The sequence below is a fragment of the Poecilia latipinna genome, unplaced genomic scaffold, assembly GCF_001443285.1.
Source record: "Poecilia latipinna isolate Pla-1442-1.1 unplaced genomic scaffold, P_latipinna-1.0 Scaffold198, whole genome shotgun sequence".
In the NCBI taxonomy this organism is placed as follows: Eukaryota; Metazoa; Chordata; class Actinopteri; order Cyprinodontiformes; family Poeciliidae; genus Poecilia; species Poecilia latipinna.
The window spans coordinates 495,147-515,195 of NW_015112814.1; the positions used below are offsets into that span (position 1 = coordinate 495,147).

At 40.5% G+C, this 20,049-nt stretch overlaps 1 protein-coding gene across 1 annotated transcript in view; it reads right to left on the minus strand.

The window, feature by feature from the left end:
* LOC106946626 (protein sidekick-2-like) overlaps nt 1–19,673 on the minus strand; it is a 32,153-nt gene extending 12,480 nt beyond the window's left edge. The window contains exons 1-25 of the mRNA XM_015031077.1: nt 19,465–19,673; nt 19,160–19,243; nt 18,834–19,028; nt 18,255–18,371; nt 17,779–17,946; nt 16,410–16,512; nt 15,444–15,620; nt 14,913–15,049; nt 14,119–14,266; nt 12,825–12,965; nt 12,399–12,580; nt 8,125–8,240; nt 7,692–7,887; nt 7,479–7,577; nt 6,377–6,568; nt 6,127–6,248; nt 5,887–5,996; nt 4,763–4,913; nt 3,151–3,388; nt 2,948–3,063; nt 2,662–2,851; nt 1,927–2,025; nt 1,422–1,616; nt 1,100–1,301; nt 190–293 (exon numbers count right to left, since the gene is read on the minus strand). Coding sequence (XP_014886563.1) covers nt 190–293; nt 1,100–1,301; nt 1,422–1,616; nt 1,927–2,025; nt 2,662–2,851; nt 2,948–3,063; nt 3,151–3,388; nt 4,763–4,913; nt 5,887–5,996; nt 6,127–6,248; nt 6,377–6,568; nt 7,479–7,577; nt 7,692–7,887; nt 8,125–8,240; nt 12,399–12,580; nt 12,825–12,965; nt 14,119–14,266; nt 14,913–15,049; nt 15,444–15,620; nt 16,410–16,512; nt 17,779–17,946; nt 18,255–18,371; nt 18,834–19,028; nt 19,160–19,243; nt 19,465–19,642 — 3,760 coding nt within the window. The 5' untranslated portion in view covers nt 19,643–19,673. The remainder of the gene's footprint in view (nt 1–189; nt 294–1,099; nt 1,302–1,421; nt 1,617–1,926; nt 2,026–2,661; nt 2,852–2,947; nt 3,064–3,150; nt 3,389–4,762; nt 4,914–5,886; nt 5,997–6,126; nt 6,249–6,376; nt 6,569–7,478; nt 7,578–7,691; nt 7,888–8,124; nt 8,241–12,398; nt 12,581–12,824; nt 12,966–14,118; nt 14,267–14,912; nt 15,050–15,443; nt 15,621–16,409; nt 16,513–17,778; nt 17,947–18,254; nt 18,372–18,833; nt 19,029–19,159; nt 19,244–19,464) is intronic.
* Nucleotides 19,674–20,049: the final 376 nt, after the last annotated feature.

Here is a 20,049-nt window from a genome sequence, read left to right on the forward strand (position 1 = left end):
TAAAAGATATGTTAGCAGTGCTGACATGTTGTATAGGACAGCTTTTGCAAAAAAAAAAAAAAACACACTGTTGACAAACTATACGCTGTAAGAATTCAGAACCCACTGATTCACATGAAGAGTATTTTAGTACAACAAAAGGGTCCTGAAAGTAACAGCTTGTTCGGTCCACCGATGAAGGTTACTTACTGTCCTGTAGCGTAGTAATGGCCTCGCTCTCCTCGCTGTATTCGCTGTCTCCAATGTCGTTTGTGGCTTTGACTCGAAACTGGTAGGAGGTGAAAGGCTTTAACCTGTAAACAAGAGGAAAAAGTCATTTATAGGCAGACGTTACACAGGCGTTTAAGTAAATCTGACCATTTAAGAAATTCAATTTAAAAGGTGAAAACTCAAATACAGATTTATTTCACATATATATACATATGTTTAATTTAGGTTACAGTTAATCACACCTCAAAATTTAATTCTTTGAGCATCAACTAAAGTCAATGAAAAAAAAAAAAAATCAATCGAGACAGTGTATGTCACGGCTATGTTACGGCTGTTGACTTGACATTTGTCCAACAGACAGTAAATGACCCGCTCCACAAAGAGGGTAAGCGACAAAAGGTCATTGCTAAAATTGGATCGCCATTGCACACCGTTGATGGAAAGTTAAGTGGTAGGAAAAACATGTCAGAGAAAGCAAGCAACCGAATATCTGCAGCCTTCAGGGGACTGTGATGTATTCCACATTCGAGAGTTTGACAGAGATTGAAAAGGTGTGTCAACAATCACTATTGCAAAAGCTGATTCAGTCAACTGAATGGTCAGTCAGTTCGACTTGACTGGTCAGCAAACAGGCCAGATCTGAATGCCATAGAAAGTCTGTGGACCTCTGTCAAGGGACAGATGAGAGACACCAGACCCAACAATGAAGACCAGTTGGAGACTATCAAAGCAACCTGGACTTCCTTAACGCCTTAGAACCACAAGCTGATCGCCTCCATGCCATGTTATATTGATATAATAATTCATGAACAAAAGCCAAGACACACTGAGGCCTATGCTTATATATACCATGCAACACATATATTACTTTCATTATTATGATATTTACCTGTCCACTATGTAGGAGTTTGTTTCATGGCTGACTGATGCCGAGTGAACTGTCCAGTTGCTGTCCGGCAGCTCTCTATACTGCACTGTATAGTAACGAACGGGAGATAGGCCGTCGCTGCCTGGTTCCCATGACAACAGAACTCTGCGAGCCTGGACATCTTCTTGAGGAACGACGGGACGACTGGTGGGTTGAGGCCGAGCTGAGGGGCACACGCACATGCACACACACACACACGCACCCACGCAATCCCGCTTAATCTAAATATCGAGATGTAAATACACCTTAAAAACACATTTGAGCTGCAGTATCTGACACTCACCTCTTTTCTCCGTGGTGACCACCAGAGCCTCTGCGGCCTCACCCCAACCTTTGCGCGTCTGAGCGGTGAGACGGAATATGTAAACCATTTCGGGTTTCAGTGCGGTTGCTGTGTACTGTCGCGCGCTGGGGCTCAGCACATCCACAGTGGCAGCGTTGCTGTTCGAAGAGTTTCTTCTATAGGTGATCTGATAAGCTGAAATACGTGAGTGGGAGTGAAATCAAAGTGTAGAAATGTGGTAATATAGTTTAAAATTAAAGGGGCATTTCATTGAAATCAAATGTCTAACGATTTAGTCAAAATGAAAAAAAAAAAAAAAAATCTAATTTTGGTCGTGAAAATGTTACTTTAGCAAATATTTTTCTTGTTTTATGTTTTGGTCCTCCATAAATGATTTCACGTCGTTTTTGACTTTCAGGACTCCTGCAGCCTTTTGAACCCAAACGCTATTTAAAAATGCAACACAAATAACTCTCCACTGCCTCGCCCGACCGCGTAATCTTACCGAGGATGATGCCGTTGGGCTGTGCAGGGGGCTGCCAGATGAGTCTGACTGAGGTTGTTCTGACTTCAGGGAACAGAATGCCAACCGGAGGCCCTGGTACTATCACACATACGATAAAATAGAAAATATTAATAGTCCTTGGAGATTTCTCCATTATGAAACAAAATAACCTAGCAAAGACAGCAAGAACATGTTTTTACTTAGACACAATACGCTAAAACTTTAAGCTTGCAGGGAAAGCCGCAACATTTTCAAAATAAATGTTGGCACACAACTATGCTTTATTTATTCACGTATTTATTTATTTATTTTTAGTGTCGTGTAAGCTTAGGAATTTTTTTTTATTTTATATAAACTCGTAATAACCAGTATCAAAGTTGTGTAGAATATAACAAGTCAAAAGTTTTAATCTATATGAAAACAAGGTAGAAACAATAAAAAATAAAATAAATAAATACTCCGAGACAAAAAAATACATTAAAAATAAGAGAATATAGTTAGAATGCAGCAAAAGTATGACGCATAGATATTTTAACAGTGCTGCACATTTGACTTTTTCATATTCAAGGCATAACAGACCACACCCACTTGTCTCTATAGAATGGACTGTAGCAAATATTATTAAATAAGCTATTCCAAACCAGCAGTTTCCAAATATTTTATTCCAAACTATTGGTTTGGAATGAAATAAACATTTTGATCATCTAATGTCCGATTTGTAAAAGTGGTGTTTACCATCATCCAGTGTCCTCTCTAGAATAGGAGGCGAGCTGCTCCTTCCGTCTCCGATTCGCGTGAAGGCCAGGACTTGGATCTCATACAGAACATACTTCCCCAGACCAGTCAGCTGGACACTATGACTGTTGTTGCCCTCTACTGTCCAGAAGTGGGGTGCTGTGTCCGAGTCTTTCTCCTTATACACAACCTGAACGACGCAGAAGATTTACAATAATGTGACTTCTAAAAAAGAAAAGAAAAAAGAAAAGTAGTTTGAAATAGACGAATGTCAAATTAAAATGACCTTGTAGCCCAGGATGAGTCCGTTGCGGTCTGCCTCTTGGACTTCTCCCCAGCGCACGAGGATGCTGCTGGAGGTGGTGGCAAATGCCGACACATTTGTGGGGCCACTGGACGGCACTGCAGTAGAAGACTGTATTGTTTTACTGCCGTTCAATAATAATTACAGGGTCTGAGTTCTCTACATTCACTCTTAATCCTCCTCACCAGACTCCCTGGTCCTGCCATGGACTGCTTGGCTCCAAGGTCCTGACCCGATGCCGTTGACAGCCTGAACTCTGACCTCGTACTCCGTCCACTCTTCTAAGTCCTCTATGGTGAACTCTCTCTCCAGCCGGTCCATGATGACGTGAGACAGAACGCCCCCTTTTGATCCCGCTTTGAAGTACTGGATGCGGTAGCCGACAAAATCTGGATTGCCATTGTATTCCCACTCTGGAAGAGGCTGAGAGGATTGTTTTTTGTTTTTGTTTTGTTTTTTTACCTTCCCACTCATGGTTTAAAACCAATATGAATTATTTCTTCCTTGTCGGGGTCCATAATGAAGTAATAACACATGAGAGGCTGCACTTAACAGCAATTTAACAACGCACGAAAGGCATCAACAAAAACTGTGAGAGGCAGTTAGCAGTTTATAAAGTGATGCTTTGTGCTTAACCCAGTTAAAACAGGACTACAGGACATTTATATAAGGATAGTGATTCTCTAAAGTGTACACACATGCCTGGTAAAATGCAATTTTTTCAATGTGAAAATTACACTTTCTTCACATATGATCTTACACATATCCTGTAAATTTCTAGTAAAAAAAAAATCACAAGGGTAAAAAAAACAACAAAAAACGTATTTTTATTTCATTTTTATCTTATGTTACCACCTGTCATCATTTATAGTAAATCTGATAAAGCTGGAATGTATAAATTTGGAGAAGTTTTGAAGGGTTGAATGGGAAGATTCTGTCAAATCAGGATATGTGTTAGACTCCTACCAAAAAAAGACTAAATGCTAATTTAGAACAAAATGTGGTTCAAGAAGATCTTCTTGTGTGCACAGTTGTGCTATTGAACATTTTTGTTTTATATTTTAAATCTCAGTATATATATAATCTTTTCAAGTTTCCTGCTTCTTGACATTTTAATGGTGTCCGTTATGATTCAACTTTAGGTTTTCTGAACAGCAGCCTAAAGAAGGCTGGAGGTTTTATAACGTCCAGCTTTAGTGCCGGTCATTAAGCTTTGTCATCAGCCTGCAGAGCAGATTCCACTGCTGACAACCCCCTGTTTCTGTAAATCCAGGTAGATCCGCTCTTTTTAATCTTGCAATGGCTTCAGTGATATGACAAATCTCTGTGACTCATGTCTTAAGCACCGGTGCAGGGATGGTAATAGACAGATGTGGTAAAGAATACACAGCCAAATGCTGATGCAGAAAGCAGGCATCCCAAGGACACCAGAATGTTCAGCTTTCAACATCCCTATCAGTAATATTGCATGTGCTCATTTATCTTATAAAAAAAAAAAAAAAAAGCCCCAATAGTGCAAAAGCGAGAGCTGAAAAAGTTACTGAATGTCAAACTTTATAAAACCTAATCACCTAAATCGAGTTTTTACTAAGCTTATCTACCAACTCAAGGACATTTTGCCAATTTCCTTTTTAGTCCCATCATTACATTTAAAGCATATACTCAAGAGAGACGTTAAAAGAAAATAAGCCATTTCAAATCGTCCATCGCAAGATCTGAAAAATGTCCCTGAAAATCTAATTAAACTACACAGTGTCGCGCTGTTTTTATCAGGACCAGTAGGCAGTGAAGTCTTACCACCCAGCGAAGCCACAGGCTGGTCTCACTGGCTGTGCGCAGGGTCACGTTGGCAGGGGAGATGTCTGGAGGAGCTTGAAGCGTCTGGATCTTCCTGGACGGCTGACTGGGAGGACTGGTGCCAACAATGTTGACCTGACGCATCCTGAACCTGAAATAAATGAAACCTGCTGTTAGCAGACATAACCTCTCAGCCATCCATATTGTTTAATATGAAAAAGAAAACAAACAACAACAAAAAAAAACCTCACATAAGATAGTCACTGTACTTTAACAATGCTATGACATTGAGAGTGCCTCCAAAGGTATTCATATGCCAAGGATTATCTTAGGTTTTGTTATGTTAGAGACAAAGACATATTTTCATGTATGAATATGATTGGGATTTTTATGTGAGACAACAATACAAGGCATAACTGTGAAGTGGAAAAACATGATTGATCTAGGTCTCTAATTTAACCTATCAATACTTTCCAATGTATCTCTGGCTTTACTATTTTTGTCCTGCTAGGAGGTGAACTTTTTACTGTCCACTATGTTCTCTTATTATTTTATTATTTTCTAAATAATGTTCCTTTGCAAACATTCGGATCTTTCATAGAAGAACTCTATTTAAACTGAATAATTACATAGAAATTAACACTATTTCCAAATTTTATTTCCCAAGGCAACTGTCTGCTCTGAATTTTATTTAGGATTATCAGCTTAAAGTGGACACAATATGCAAGCATCATAGCCTATCCCAAAAAAAAAAAAAAAAAAAAAAAAAACATCAATGTGTGTAGAAAGAATTGCATAATTATCCTTTCAACTTATAATAATATGCTGCTTTGTGTTGGTCCAAAACATCAAATCACATTAAAGTACATTGAAATTTGTGATTCTAATAAAACAAAATATGAAGTACCTTTAGCAAAGTCATTTAGAACCTTTTGTGATATACTGTGTTTTTAAACATACAACTTAAAAAAACGGTAGTACCAAAAGGCAACCAATTTAAACTGAGGAGTAAAATACGGGGCGAAAGAATAAAGACATTTTCAGTTAAATTTGAGTGAAGGTGGGAGGATGCTTTTTATATGCATTGCATGAGTGTAAGAGTTTGTTGGTATGCATGTGTGCACCTGTAAAAAGTGTAAGGGTTTAGGTCGAGGACCTCCAGCGACCTAGCATCAGGTTCATTAGCCAGCTCCTGAACCATCAGCCACTCTTCGTTTTCCCCAATTATACCAATCTGAAATGCACAGGGACATGAGCTTGTATAAGCAGCTAAGCAAATGAAACTGACAAAAAAAAAAAAAAAAAAATCCAGTTAATGAATGTGCTGCTGTTGGAAGTTAAAATAAAGGTGAATTTTGTCTTACCTGAGCTTCAACCAACCAGCGAGAAATCGACGTCTTGCCATCATAGCCTGGTTTGAACTGCAGGCTGACCGAACGTGGGCCGATGTTAGAGATGGCCAAGTTGGTGGGAGGACCGGGCAGCTCTGCTCAAAGAAGATTTAGAGGGAACCAGCAAACAGATCATGCGTCACGGCAGAAAAGGAGCCGGCTTCTTGTCCAATCAGTTTCTGTAATTGTCATGTCACTTCTCAGCTCTCATTAGAACACTGACCTGGAGGCACACCGGACGATATGGTCGATGCGGAAAGCTGACCTTGGCCTTTGGAAGTCATGGCTGCCACTTGAATGGTGTAAGTAGTGAGTGCAGTGAGTCCTGTAACCTTATACTCCTGAGTCAGGTTGGGCAAGTAATGGGTCACTCTGGTGTTGGTCCTGTTGAACTCCTCCCAGGAGATACGATACCCTGAAATACATTTTAAAATACTGTAACATAAACAAAAAAACAAAAAAACAAACAAACTGATCTTCTGAGATTTCAGTAACATAAAAAAGGGCTCTGAAGTGTTCACTTCAATTTCTTGAAGTATTGTCTTGTTACCACCACACATTTCAATCTACTTTATTAGGACTTTATATGACAGACCAGCACAGAGACGTGAATAATTGTGAAGTTGACCTAAAATGACACATGCCTTAAGAAAAGCTACCTCATTAGTGAAAATAATCCATGAGTAGGATTTCATCTCAATACACAACTGTTCTGTGAAGACTTCAGAGGTTTTTTATTGATTGTTTTTTTTTTTAGAAATACATGAGGGAACAATCAGGATTATAAAGATCAAAGTACAACATAAAGGTCAGTGATAAAGTTGTAGAGAAGGTTAAAGCAGAGTTAAGTTATGAAACACATCAAAAGGGGAAAAAAACAACAACAACAACAAAAAAACGTCTGTTCGGTCAATCCATCATCCAAACAAAACAAACAAAAAAAAAGAACAGAGTAAATCCAAATCTACTCAAGCGCCTATACTGAGAAAGTAGACAAGGAGAACATGAACTACAAACAAAGTCAGGGTGTAATTGGAGGTGCTAGAAAAAAAAAATTAAAGTAAGACATGCAATCTACAGGTGCATGGAAAGTGGCAAAGATCTAGAAAGGTCAAAACTCCTGTGACAGTTGAGGTACTGAACTCCTTCTCCCTCTACTTTATTAACCAGCCAACACATTCTGGTTGGTGATAAAGGGGGTAGTGTTGCTCACATCTTCACCTCAACAATATAGTACATTGAAGTTTGTAACGAGACAAACTTGGAAAAGTTCGGAGGATTTAAGTCATTTTGCAAAGCACTGACTCATTACACTTTTTAGCTACCTGTAAGGATGCCGTTTTTCTCTTGTGGCTCCTTCCAGCTGACCTTTAATGACGTGTCCAGGATGTCTGTGAAACTAAGGTGTCCTACAGCGCCTGGGGCTAAAAACAGAACAAGCAAATATCGAATCAGGCCCCAAAACATCACTCTTTTCAATGATATTTTAGTTAAATTAAATCTGAACAAAACCTCGCATTTAAACAAAAAATACATACTATCCTCATGTGTTCGTAACCGCTGAGGGGGGCTACGGGGCCCATCTCCAGGGGTAGTGAAGCATAACACCGAAGTGTAGTATTCTGTGAACTTTTTAAGGCCAGAGATGTAACCCACATGCACGCTGTCCTGAAAGTTGGGCCGCACCATAACCGCCGTGACCTCGTTAGAGCGACTGGGTTCCCATGCCAAGAGCTGGAAATGAGGCGATGGAAAACACGGAACATTGTGCAAGTAATTAAAAATAATACAAAAAAAAAAAATAGAAGAAATTATCGCAAGCAATTAACAATAATTAAGCTCATGACAAGCTGAATAATGAGATTTTCAGCACAATGATATATTATTAGTTCTTTATCAGATGAAGGCAAAAGACTGCCCTGCTACCACTAGCCACTAGAGTGCACTAGTTAACAGAACGGAGGTGCTCACCTTGTATCCTTGGTTGATTCCATTGATAAACTGAGGACTTGGGGCACTCCAGGTGTAACGCACAGCGGTGGAGTTGACAGCTTCAGTTTGTACGTTTCCCGGTGGCACAGTGGGCACTGATCCAAAGAGAGGAGAAAACAAGAGATTCAGGGAGGCATAGGGATTAGAGAAGACACGGGGAGACAAGCAAAGGGATGAAAAGAAAGAGGAATAGTAATGAGTTGGGGGGGGGGGGCAGCGGGCCTTGGAATTTTACAAGAGCTATTCTTTTCAGACCGGACTTCCATTCGAAGCGTGAGAATCGGGGTGAGGGAACCTCGATATTAGCTCATTTGGGAAGGTAAGAACATAGCAGTCGAACGGGGTGTGAGAGCGACTGCCTCAGGCGGCTTCCAGGTAAACCCTGCAGCGGTTTGTTTGAAGTGAGCACGCCATCCTGATGTAACACCGGAAAACAGTTAGTGAGTTGCACATTAATGACGCTGATGGGACCATATCAGTCCTGATGTCCTCTCTGAATTCTCTCAAAATCCCATCTAAATGTTAACACTGATCCAGATTTAATTATTCAGGGGAATAGAAAAAAAAAACAAAAAAACAATTGCTGGATGTTTAGCTGAACAACGTAAACACCTATCTTATTGGCGTTATCCAATAAAACAGCTCAGATGATGAAATCCATTTTTTTGCAGTTGAGGCAAAATATATAAAAAACTAAACACTTAAGGTTTTTCCTAAAAACCAGTCTTTTGTTTTATAAGAAATGTAGCACCACATTAAAGCTTATTAAGATCTCTGACTTGTAAATTAAGCGGGTATCTCACAGAGAGTGTTAATTTTTTTTTTTTTTAATTTCACAACAGAATCCATTATTCCTGAAACATGTGAAGTATTTTCTAATCTGACTGTGACAGATTGGGAGAAATAAATGCCATTCCTTTACTAATAACAACAGACAATGTGCAGTGGAAGAAAAAATATTTTTCAGTAGGTAGAGGAACTCTTACGGGCGCTTTATTTATTTATTCATTCTGTTTTGTGTGTGTGAGCACCTGAAAATATTTAGTGATGCACCGTTTTCCTAGAAACACTTGATTTAGCATGGCAGGGATTCACAGTTATGAGTCTGTTTGGTCTTCCAGAATTTTAAAAGGCCTAAAAATGCATAAAATATGCAACGCTTGAGGTGTTCCATATGGTAAAGGCTGTTGCAGGATTTCAAACTACATATTAACTTTGATGTTATTGGCCAAGACATTTACCAAACCAAGCAAAGGCCGGGTTGTCAGTATTCCTTGTTTTCTTGCTTGTTCAAAGCTTTTTTTTTATTTTTATGAATCGCTCCTATTAGTGTTCAGATTTATACCCAATAATAAAATGCTATTGACAGTCACTGTGGGAATGTGCAATTTGAAAGGCTGAACCTCATTATTTTCTAAAGAGCCAGGCATTTTGAAGCGTAGCTCCTTCTGGAAGCAGCATAGATTTTGGTGATTTATAGTAACTGTGGCTCTGATACTCACAAGAGAGAGAAAGGAAGACGAGTATATTTGAATCAGTAGGCATGACGGTACCACGGCATGCGAAAGGAAAGTTCTAATTACTTTACTCAGCGTGAACAAATGAAGAACAAATCATTCTAAACCAAATCCTTAAGAAACACGGAGAGGTATGACACAAGAGTGACACTTGTCAGCCAAATTAGCATTTGGTTGACAGGATTAATTAAAGACGTTCTAAGAAAGTCCAGCAAACTTTTTTAATTATTCGGAATAAATAAACATTTCTCAACTCACAAGCTGTTACAAGTCTGAATATCATTGACAAATTATTTGGCCGTAGATTAGGTGCATGTTTTGGCAGAGCGTGGTACAAGTTAAACATAATCAAAGTTTTTGAACCTTTTGTTTTAGTCCTAAAATTGCGTAATCCAATATCCCATTAATACGATCCAGTAAAACAGTTGCTTGGCTGAGTAAATTAATCCAGGAACTAGTAACAGAGTTAAGATGTGCGTAAAGTTTAAAGGAGGGATAGATTATAAAATATCATCAGACATACCCTGCAGCGCTGCTCAATCCAATTTTTCACAAATGTAAAACCTATGGCACAGTTGCAAATCTGCAAAGACATGGCCGTCCTACACTGACAATCCAGGCGAGCAAATAATCACAGAAGCAGCCAAGATAGTACCTTTGGAGGAGCTGCAGAGATCCACAACTCGGGTGGAAAAAATAGTCAACACAGCGAGCATTTATTGTGCACTCCCTACATCAGGCCTTTAAGGAGGAGTAGCAAGAAAATCATGGTTGAGAGAAAGTCTTTAAAGTTTGCCTCAAGTTGAGAAAGAGAAAAAGGTAACCCCCCCCAAAAAAAAAAAAAAAAAGAAAAAAAAATACATAGAAAATTGTTGTTGGAATTGATCATTTGGTTTCCAGGGAGCTAAATCTCCGAATGATCGGGGAGATGGTCTTAATCAATAGTTCTTCTCAGGTTGGCGGTCGTTCAATGTTTTCTTTGAACCTTACCTGCTTGTTTAACTAAGCGTGGACAAGGTACTCAACCATTTTTTAGACGAATGTGTTTCTTTTGTTTGTTCAGCCAGTTAACTCAGATCCATGAATCATTCAGATATAAAAAAATAACAAATACTCTCCTAAGCACAAAAGATGAATGTCAAGTGTTGTGTCCTCAAACAGCAGATAACAAAGCAAACAACTGTACAGTGCAGTAAAGAGGTTTTGCTCTCTTACAGATTTGTTCTCACTTCCATATTATAGTTTTGTTAACCTTGTTTCAGCTCACCAAACAAGGCTAAAATCAGACTATAACATCCAGAGTTAAAGCTTGAAATGACTGTCCTGCTACAATACTGAGCTCAAGATCATGGCCAGGCATTATCCTACATAATTTGGTCATTGAAAGTCTAACTCATGGTTCCACTGATTAATCGTCATTGTGATATTAAATCGGCAATGAAAACCGTCTCACTGGAAGTCTTGATGGATCATCATGATGTGTCCTGCCAAATGTGTGACAGGTTTTTCTGATCTTTTGGTTGCATTGGTTCCTTTGCAACCAGCTGGAAAAATCACTAATGGTAATTGCGGTAGGCAGCAACTCCGGGGAAGATTGACCACTTTTCCATCTTTTTTTTTTCAATTTGTGGTTAATGGCCCTCATTGTGGTTTGCTAGAGACCAAAAGCCTCGGTGAATGGTTTTGTGAACCTTTTGCAGACTGATAGATCTTGCTGATTTATTTCTCATTTTTTCTTGAATGTTTTCTAAATCAGAGCATGACCTTCTGCTTTTTGTAATGGAGATCAGCCTACTTCCTGATGTCAGAGATGTTATGTTTAATTGATGTCCTTATTCTAAAGGTCTGGCAGTGATCAGGCCTGGGCGTGCCAAGTAAAACTGAATCAAAAATGTTGAAAATCATAGATAATTTAGGATTTAATAAAGTGGGCTAGACTCATTTGGAAAGTCTCCTCCCCCTCTAGTTAGATCATCTTTTAAAAACAACTTAGATTATTTTAGATGACTCTATATATACATAAAAAAAGAACTACAAAAAACCCAAAAACAAAAACAAAACTGACAGAAACAATCTTCTCTTCTGGTTGTTCTAAAGCAGCACCAGCCAGCTAATTCCCAAATAGGTATTAGCTGAAAACAAAGGTGATCAACTCTATTAAAAATATGTTTTCTATATTTTGTCACAAACTTCACGGAATTCTTAACACAAAAAATAAAAGCAGAAACTTCAAAACAAAGAAGAAAAAAAACTTAACACACTGTAAGTAAGAAGGTAATGAACTTTGTGTTGTACAGTGTTGCAGCATCTAGAAAGATGTTTTAGTTAAAAAAAAATGCTACAGGGCAAGCAAGCAATGTCTTTACAACTCTGCTTTTCTGTGCTGACTGCAAACTTCTAAAATAAGCAACATAAATAGTGCTGCCTTAACGATGTGGGCGCTGGTGTGTCTTTCTTAATGCTACTGCGGTGAAAACTCCCAAGAAAACTCCTAATTTGATCATTAAAACCAGATTACTGCATTAAGTTATAAGCACAAATTTCATGCTGCAGGCTGAATATCAAGCCCCCCCCCCCTGACAAAAAAACCCCAAAAAACCCACTTAAACATAAAGTAAATGGAATATGTAAAACTAAATGAACTGCACTCCCTCTAAGTAGGGAACTTTTGATCCACATAAACAATCTTTTATTTGAGCCAGCACAACCTACAAGTCCTGTTTTTGTTGCTCTTACCTCCTTGCAGGGTCCACTCTGTGACTTTATGGCTATAGACGCCTGTGCCTGCTCCGTTGTAGGCTGCCACCTCAATCTCATAGTTTGTCCAGATGATGAGGTCCTCCAGGAGCAGGCTGCTCTGGTCAGGGTTGGTGATGTTTTTCATCTGACAATCGACTGGAAGCCCTGACAGACAATACCTGGCAGCAGTGGGAGTAATTGATGGACGCGGGAGGCAAGGACAATATAGTCAGGCAACAAGATTAGTAAGATAAAAAAGAACACACCTATATATATATATATATATATATATATATATGCACCTCATTGAGCTAAATCGTAACACAAAAACTGGCATCACATTTATTAACTCGTCCAAACATCACTGACCCGACAGGGCAACTATCGTTGGAAAAGAAAAAAAGAAATGGCAGGTTTTCTTACCTGATGATGTAGCCTTGAAGAGGCCCATTCTGATGGCTCTCTGGGGGTGGCTGCCACTGGATCATTATAGACTGATTGGTGCGGCCACTTGCGATGACAGTTTGAGGTGGTGCACTGGGAGGCTCCTCGGGTAGAGTTAGTCTACAGCGAAAAAAAAAAAAAAGAAAGCAAAAGAGGAAAGAGAGGTACAAGAAGAGACAAGGAGAGAAGCCATGCATTAATTATCACACGTTTCTGCATATTTCTATCCCATTTCATCATAGCGCATCAAGTCATGATAAAGCCTTGCTTTTGTATTTCTTTTTTTTTTGGAAAAAGCTCCACGAAGAAAAGTTGTGGAAGTAGGGTCGTGTTTTAGCCTAAAACATATTCCCCATACTGCTGTCCGCAGAGGGACCACTCGCTGTGGCAGAGAAAAGATCAAAGAGGCCTTGGCGAAAGTGGAGCAGCACGATGGAGAGAATGATAGCGAGGAACAAGAAGGAGAGCTCCATGAAGATTTTTCTTTTAAGTCAATTTAAGATGACATCTTGATTTCTTCCCAACGTGCCGGAGCAGCCCCTCTGGAGGAGATAAAGCAGAGTGTTTAGGATCAAAGAAGTGCCTTGGAAAAGTGTTGCTCTCACAGATGCAGTAACCCCCTGTCTCCTTCTTCTCCCCTTGTTTTGGCGAATTCACCAGGGGATTCTGCAAATGAGCGCTGGTTACAAAAGCACCGTGATGGTATGCGGTTGCTTTCACTTGCAGGTGTAAAAGAAGGGAATGTTGACAAGGCCCATGTCAAACAGTTGTGTGTACAGGCGAATAACATCAGATCCTGTTTGAGTTTGCCCTTTATGAGATTGTTTGGTCTCGCTAATCGACAGAATCCACCTGAGATTCTGGATCCGCGCCTCTTCAAAGCCTCGGTTTATTTCACTCGTGAAGCACAGCAACGACAGTTAATATGAAGGAAAGAGAGGAAGCTGGGTCAGGGCACCCATCAAATCTTCTCAAAGCACATTTTAAGCTCATTCACACTTATATCTTGAAAAAATATGGTCCGACCGAAAGCTGGTTCATCTCTCCCTCAATTGCGTAAGAGCGAAGATTTGGGGGGAAAAAAAAAAAAAAAGAAGAAAAAAAAAGTGGTCTTACAGGATTCTCTATTGAACTGCCAAGATAAAATCTAGGGGGAGAACGAGTTGTTCCAGGGCAATAAAAGCCCTCCAAGTGCAATACTTTTCTCCGGACCACTGTTCAAATTAAGTTATATAGACTCCGATTGGTGTTTTAGGGATTTTTGAGCACCCACCGATCCGTCTCTTTGCTGAACTGTCCTCTGCCGACGTCGTTGACAGCACACAGGCGGAACTGGTAGGAACGTGCTGGGATGAGGCCGCCGACAACCACCCCTGTCGACTCAGGCTCAATGTTAGCCAACAGTACCGTCCAAGGGGCATCTGAGATAGAAAACACGAGACAAAGCGAGTTGTGAGCAAAACACGCTAAATATTAAAGCGTTTTTTTTGTTTTTTTTCAGGATGAGGAAATTTTCAGGAGCATCTCCTGTGTGCAGGCCAACTCAAATTTGAATTCTGTGCAATATTATTGCTTCATTTTCTGTAATAATATTGCAGTCACCTATACAAACAAGTCATTTATTTTGCATGCACTCCCTCTAAAGATCAGATTGCAATTCAATTATCTAAAACCCAGATCCCATCTGCATCCTCGGATCCATTTTCTTTTTAATGAGTTGTCATTTTCTCAATTTAACCAAAGCTTAAATGAGAAATGGTCGAACAATTTAGCCTCTACGGGTGAAAACATCATAACTTTGATTTTATCCGGAGGAAGAAAGAAAGAAAAAAAAAAAGGAGATAGGAGCATTGGACATCAACACAATTTAGTTCCCATGGAACCGATGGGTGAGGCAATTCAGTTACACTGATTGCAAAAGGCATGAAAGGATGCAGCTGGCAATTTAAGGGAAACAATAGAGACGTAATATAATAAAGGGGCTGCAAATTAGTACATCACACAAGAAAGAAGAAGAAACTTGACTTTTGAAATTACAAACAAGAAGAATTTAAAGTGAAGGCTTACTGTTTTCAGAGACCTCCATGGTATACCGGATCAGCGGGCTGTTGCCATCGAAGGCCTGGGCCCACGTGAGGTTAATGGCTCTCTTTTCTGTGCTACTCAGGATCGCCACCGGGTTCTCTGGAGCATGAGGCAGTTGCCTGTATGCACATGTGTGTTTATGAGAAACAAGTGATCAATAATTATCATGTGCTTAAGTGTTTTGAGTTTCTGATTTTGTGTGATTCCTGTAAAGTTTCTCTCAGGTCTATAAAAAAAAAAGAAAAAACAGTGCACACATAAATTTATTTTTGTTATAATTATTAATTCAGACAGGATAAATAACAGAACTAGACAGCTAAGCTGTGAGTCTTCCATTGTAGATTTTAGAGGTGTTTCATCGATTGCAGAGGGGAGCGACAATAAATTGCAACAGCGAAGACAACAGCCATCAATCATTACCTCCCCAGACTAAAGTAGGCAAGGAAAAAAAAAAAAAAAAGAGAATAAAAAGCCCAGACATCAAGATCAAGATCAGTTAGATAAGGTGCAGACCTGACTCGGAGGTGGGCACTACGGGAATCGTTGCCCCCCACCGAGGTCACCCTGCAGGTATATGTTCCGATGTCGCCCGACCACGTCTGGGAGATGTGGAGGGTCCCGTCAGGATCCAGGCGCAGGCGGGGCGACGAGTTCACGTCAATCACCGAGCTGCTCTTCTCCCACACATACCTGGCAGGATTGAGAAGCGTGTCAAACGCACATTCACCGGGACACATACACCGGCTTGTGCCTCTCCACTCTTTACTCCCGAGTGTTGTGACAGTAAATCTGTTTTCCTTGTGTCAGATCATACGGCAAACACAGAAGCTGCTGACACTGATGAAAACCCTTGTGAAGTGGGTAACAAAGTGTTCTGAATGTGAAAAAAAAACATCTCTCTCTCTCTCCGTCTCAGCCGCACATACAGCGCACATCATATCATCCAGCCATTCCACTCCATGTCATGTCAGACATCCACCCGCACATACGATCCCTCTTATGCATGCATCGAGGCATGCAAGTGCCACAAGCCAGTGTGATTAATTGCAGCTATTCGGGCTCTCCGGCTAATCTCCTCTGTGTTGCATTTAATTAAAGGCGCTGTCTGAGGTTATTACGCTGTTTACATATTCATCTGTTTACCCTGCAATCTGATCAATGTCGCAGGCCCACAGGTGACAGGCACTCTAATCACTGGGCTCCCAAGACGACATTTTGCTCCCTCAGAGACAGCTGCGTGTTCTCCGTTGCACTCACGACTGACTCAGAAGCGAGGCGAGGCCACGAACTAATTCCTCAATCCGATCTTCAGTTTCCGAATCTTCTCGCTGGAGTCTTTCCAAGGCTGGATTACCACAAGATAGCGCCCAGATTTCATAAACTAATTAAATCCACTCTCGGTTGAGTTTGTCTTCCAGTTTGAAAATGCTTCATGGTAGATCAGACCATCAATTTGCAGCGCGGATGAGCGAAAGTTACCTTATGGTGACGCTGGGGTCGTGGGTCACGCCGCAGGTCATGACAGCCTTGGTTCCCTTGATGACACTCTGGTCTTGCGGTGGTTTAGTGATGCGGGTACGTGCTGTGAAAAGACCCAGAGGCTGGTGCTCAGAGACCACATGTTTGAACAGTGGATTTAACAGAGCTTAGTGGACTGGATTTTATCTTTTACTCAGTGTATCTCGGAAGCAGGATAAATCATCGCAGTAATTTCAATGGGTGTTTTGCAACGGCTGCTCAAGGACTGATAGTTTGCATTCATTTACAGTGAAAAGATTATGTTACCTTAGTGATTATAACTAGAATATCTTAAAAATTAGCGGTTGAGTGTATTACTCATAATTTCCTTTTGGAAATGAAGGTCTTTCAATGAGTGACCTTTGAAACCTGAGCATCACTTCTGCTATTTTTTTATTTTTTATTTTTTTTGACATCTCTATGAGAAATATTGCAATGAGAACCTGGTTAGGACAACTTTAAGGCAAAATTCTGCTCTTTCCGCCTTTATGTTATGATACCAATGATACTCAAAAGAACTTTCTTTTTATTTGTAGCAAAATACGTTCACTTGTCTCCTTTTCATCAATTAGAAATAAACCAGCTATGGGAACAGGATTGCTTTCTAAAAAAAAAATGACCGATTTCAGTTGATGTTTTAGCTTGTATTGTAATGTGGTCACACTTCATGTGTTTAAGTCACACCTGTGAGGTGATGGACAATGTTGAGCAAGGTGAAGCAGCTGAACCAAATACCAATAATGACTTTTTTTTTAACCTGAAATAGTTTTTGCTAGTACAGTGTCACTCAAACTACTTTAGCATCCCTGAACAACTTCCTTCTTTTTTGACTGCTTGTCAATGAGATTGGTATTTTTCTTTTCCTTCCTTCTGATGTTGACTAGAAAGGATTGGGCTCATTATACGGAGCACTATCTTTCCTACCCTGTGTAATTTTCAGTGCAAATACCGAGCGATGCAGCAGGTATGCAGAAAACTGTCAGGATTTCAGCACTCAGAAGCTTGATTTTGAAAGGGTACATTTTTATCTTGATTAAATAATGATTTTCAACAGCATGGTAAAACAAACAGAAAAATGATTTGGTCTCAAATAGAAAAAAAAAAAGGCTGATTTTACAGGAAAGTATTGGCTTTAATTTACTGAGCTATTTAATTAGATTTCTTTGTATGAGTGGACTACTTTAGTTTCACTGACATCTGATGCGAAACGTATATTATGAGAAAAATAATGATCTTCTTTAATACTTACTTCCCCACTGTATTGGCGAAGACATTTCTAATGCCAACTGTGGCTATTCGAGCGGGTTATACCTGCTTCATTTAAGCTTACCCCACACCACGAGGTCAGCTGAGGCCTCATCAATGCCCCGCGAGTTGCTGGCCATGCAGGTGTAGGTACCGGCATCAGACAGGTGGGAGGGGCTTATGAGCAGGCTGCCTGACTCAAGCAGGGTGAACCTAGGCAGCTGGACTGAGCCGCTAGCCAAGACGCGTTCACCTGCAGGGAAGGGGCAGGAGTGATTGATGGTTTCGGAAGGAGGACAGGGAGCAAAAGAGGGGAGGACATGGTGGGGCACATGGAAAGAGCGATTAGGGCATTGGAGAAATGTCAGAGTGGCATAATAGGAGTGTAAATAGTGCAACAGAAGTAAAAATATAAAGATTAGCTGGGGAGCATTTATATTGTGGATCTTTTCTGTAGGTCTTGTGTAACTTTGGCAAGTAAAGACAAAAAAAAAAAAAAAAAAAAAAAAAAAATGCAAAATAACCGCCCCACAAGGAAGCTCACACTGTTAGCCCACGCACCTTTCTGCCAGGTGATGGCTGGGCGCGGGGCTCCTGAGGTCTCACAATGCAGAATGACTGACATGCCATCAATCACCGCGCTGTCAGAGGGGCCAGCGGTGATGTTGGGAGCAATACCTGGGTGGGATCAGCCACACACACACACACACACACACACACACAGACACACACAAAGAAGCACGCATATATTTAAAGAAAATCAGGTGAGACAGAGATGATAATGAGAGACATAAACAGCTTTGTCCCTAATAAAGCAGGCGGCAGCTGAGAGCTTAATAGACTTGACAAAGAGGGCAGCCGTCAGGTCTCATTCCCAGCAACAGCTCTAAGACTCTGACAAGCCGCTCTCATCTCACTGCTTCTCCTGCTCAGAGTCTAATTCAAAAAATAGGGCAATAATTGCGCAAGCTTCCAGTGTTAGAAGTCTGTCACTGCCATGGCGATATATAGATAGATGGGTGTCGGAGAGAAGATGGGGAGCGCGACGAAAGAGGATTAGAAATAAGACAAGAGGATCAGATTTGCGAGTTCGGAAATGCAAAGACTGAGGAAGAAATGAGAATTCCCAAAGAGGCGTACTTGTAACGGCCAAGTAGGTGTTTGTCTGGATTTCTCCTGCGAGATTGCGGGCGAAGCACTGAAACATCCCAGTGTCGTCCGGCAGGAGGCCGTTGATCTGCAGGCTGCCTCCAACCAGCACCTTGTACCTGGGGATCTTCACTGGGCTGATAGGCACTGCATCTTTATACCACACAATGTCTGGCTGAGGCGTTCCTGCAGAAACAAAAAGATTTACCTCCTCAACATGATGTCTACTTGTTTTTTTTTTTGTTTTTGTTTTTTTTGCTAGATTTTTATGCTTTCTTTGCCTTTCGCTCATCCAATAGCAGAAGAAAATGACTGACCTCGTGCCTGACAGGGTATATCTACCACCTTCTCCATTTCTGCGGTGATGTGACTTGGTGGCTCTTTTATGAACACAGGATATTCTGTTTCAGAAGGACAAAAGCACAGCTCCTTTAAAACATTTTACAAATGATCTTGAAAGCAAATTTTCATTCAACCCTTCTCTGTCGTACGCAACGTCACTTAAATTACTCGTGGTGGTCCAAGAATCTGACTCTAAATCCTCTCAACACAGGAGCGAGCATGCTGAGGCAATACCCAGCTGCTCTGAGTGGGACTGAAGTGTCAGCTGTGTTTTAATTACCAAGAACATGCAGGTAGGCGCCAGCGGTGACCGAGGGGACACTGCTACTGCGAAGAGATGCCTCGCACTCATAGTAGCCGCTATCTCTGACCGCAGGCAAACTGATCACAAGCCTGCGACCAAAATCCCTGATTCCTGTATTGACCACTACGCCGTCTTTCCTCCAAGTGATGCTCATTTTAACAAGAGGCCTAAAAGAGAGAGAGAGACAAAAAAAGATGAAAAGGAAGGGGGAAAAAAAAGAGAGCAAGAGATAGAGAACGTGACATTAATACAAACTTTTATGCTGTTTCAAGGTTAAAGAGCGTTGAGGGTGAAATTTGATACATCTGTCATTCTGATTAAATCTTTGAATTGGAGATAATAGTCAGAATTCAGAGCCGGGACCGCGCAAGATAGGGAGAGCAGAGCAAAGCCTTGAATCAAAGGGAAGAATGGATGAGAGGTACAAAACGAGAGATGTGCAAAACACTTTTTCGATAGTGTTCAAACAAAAGATTTCTGGACTCATTTAAATCACAATATCTGATGTTGAGGAGAGATAAAAGTAGAGATTCGATCATCTCCATGTATGTATGTATGTAT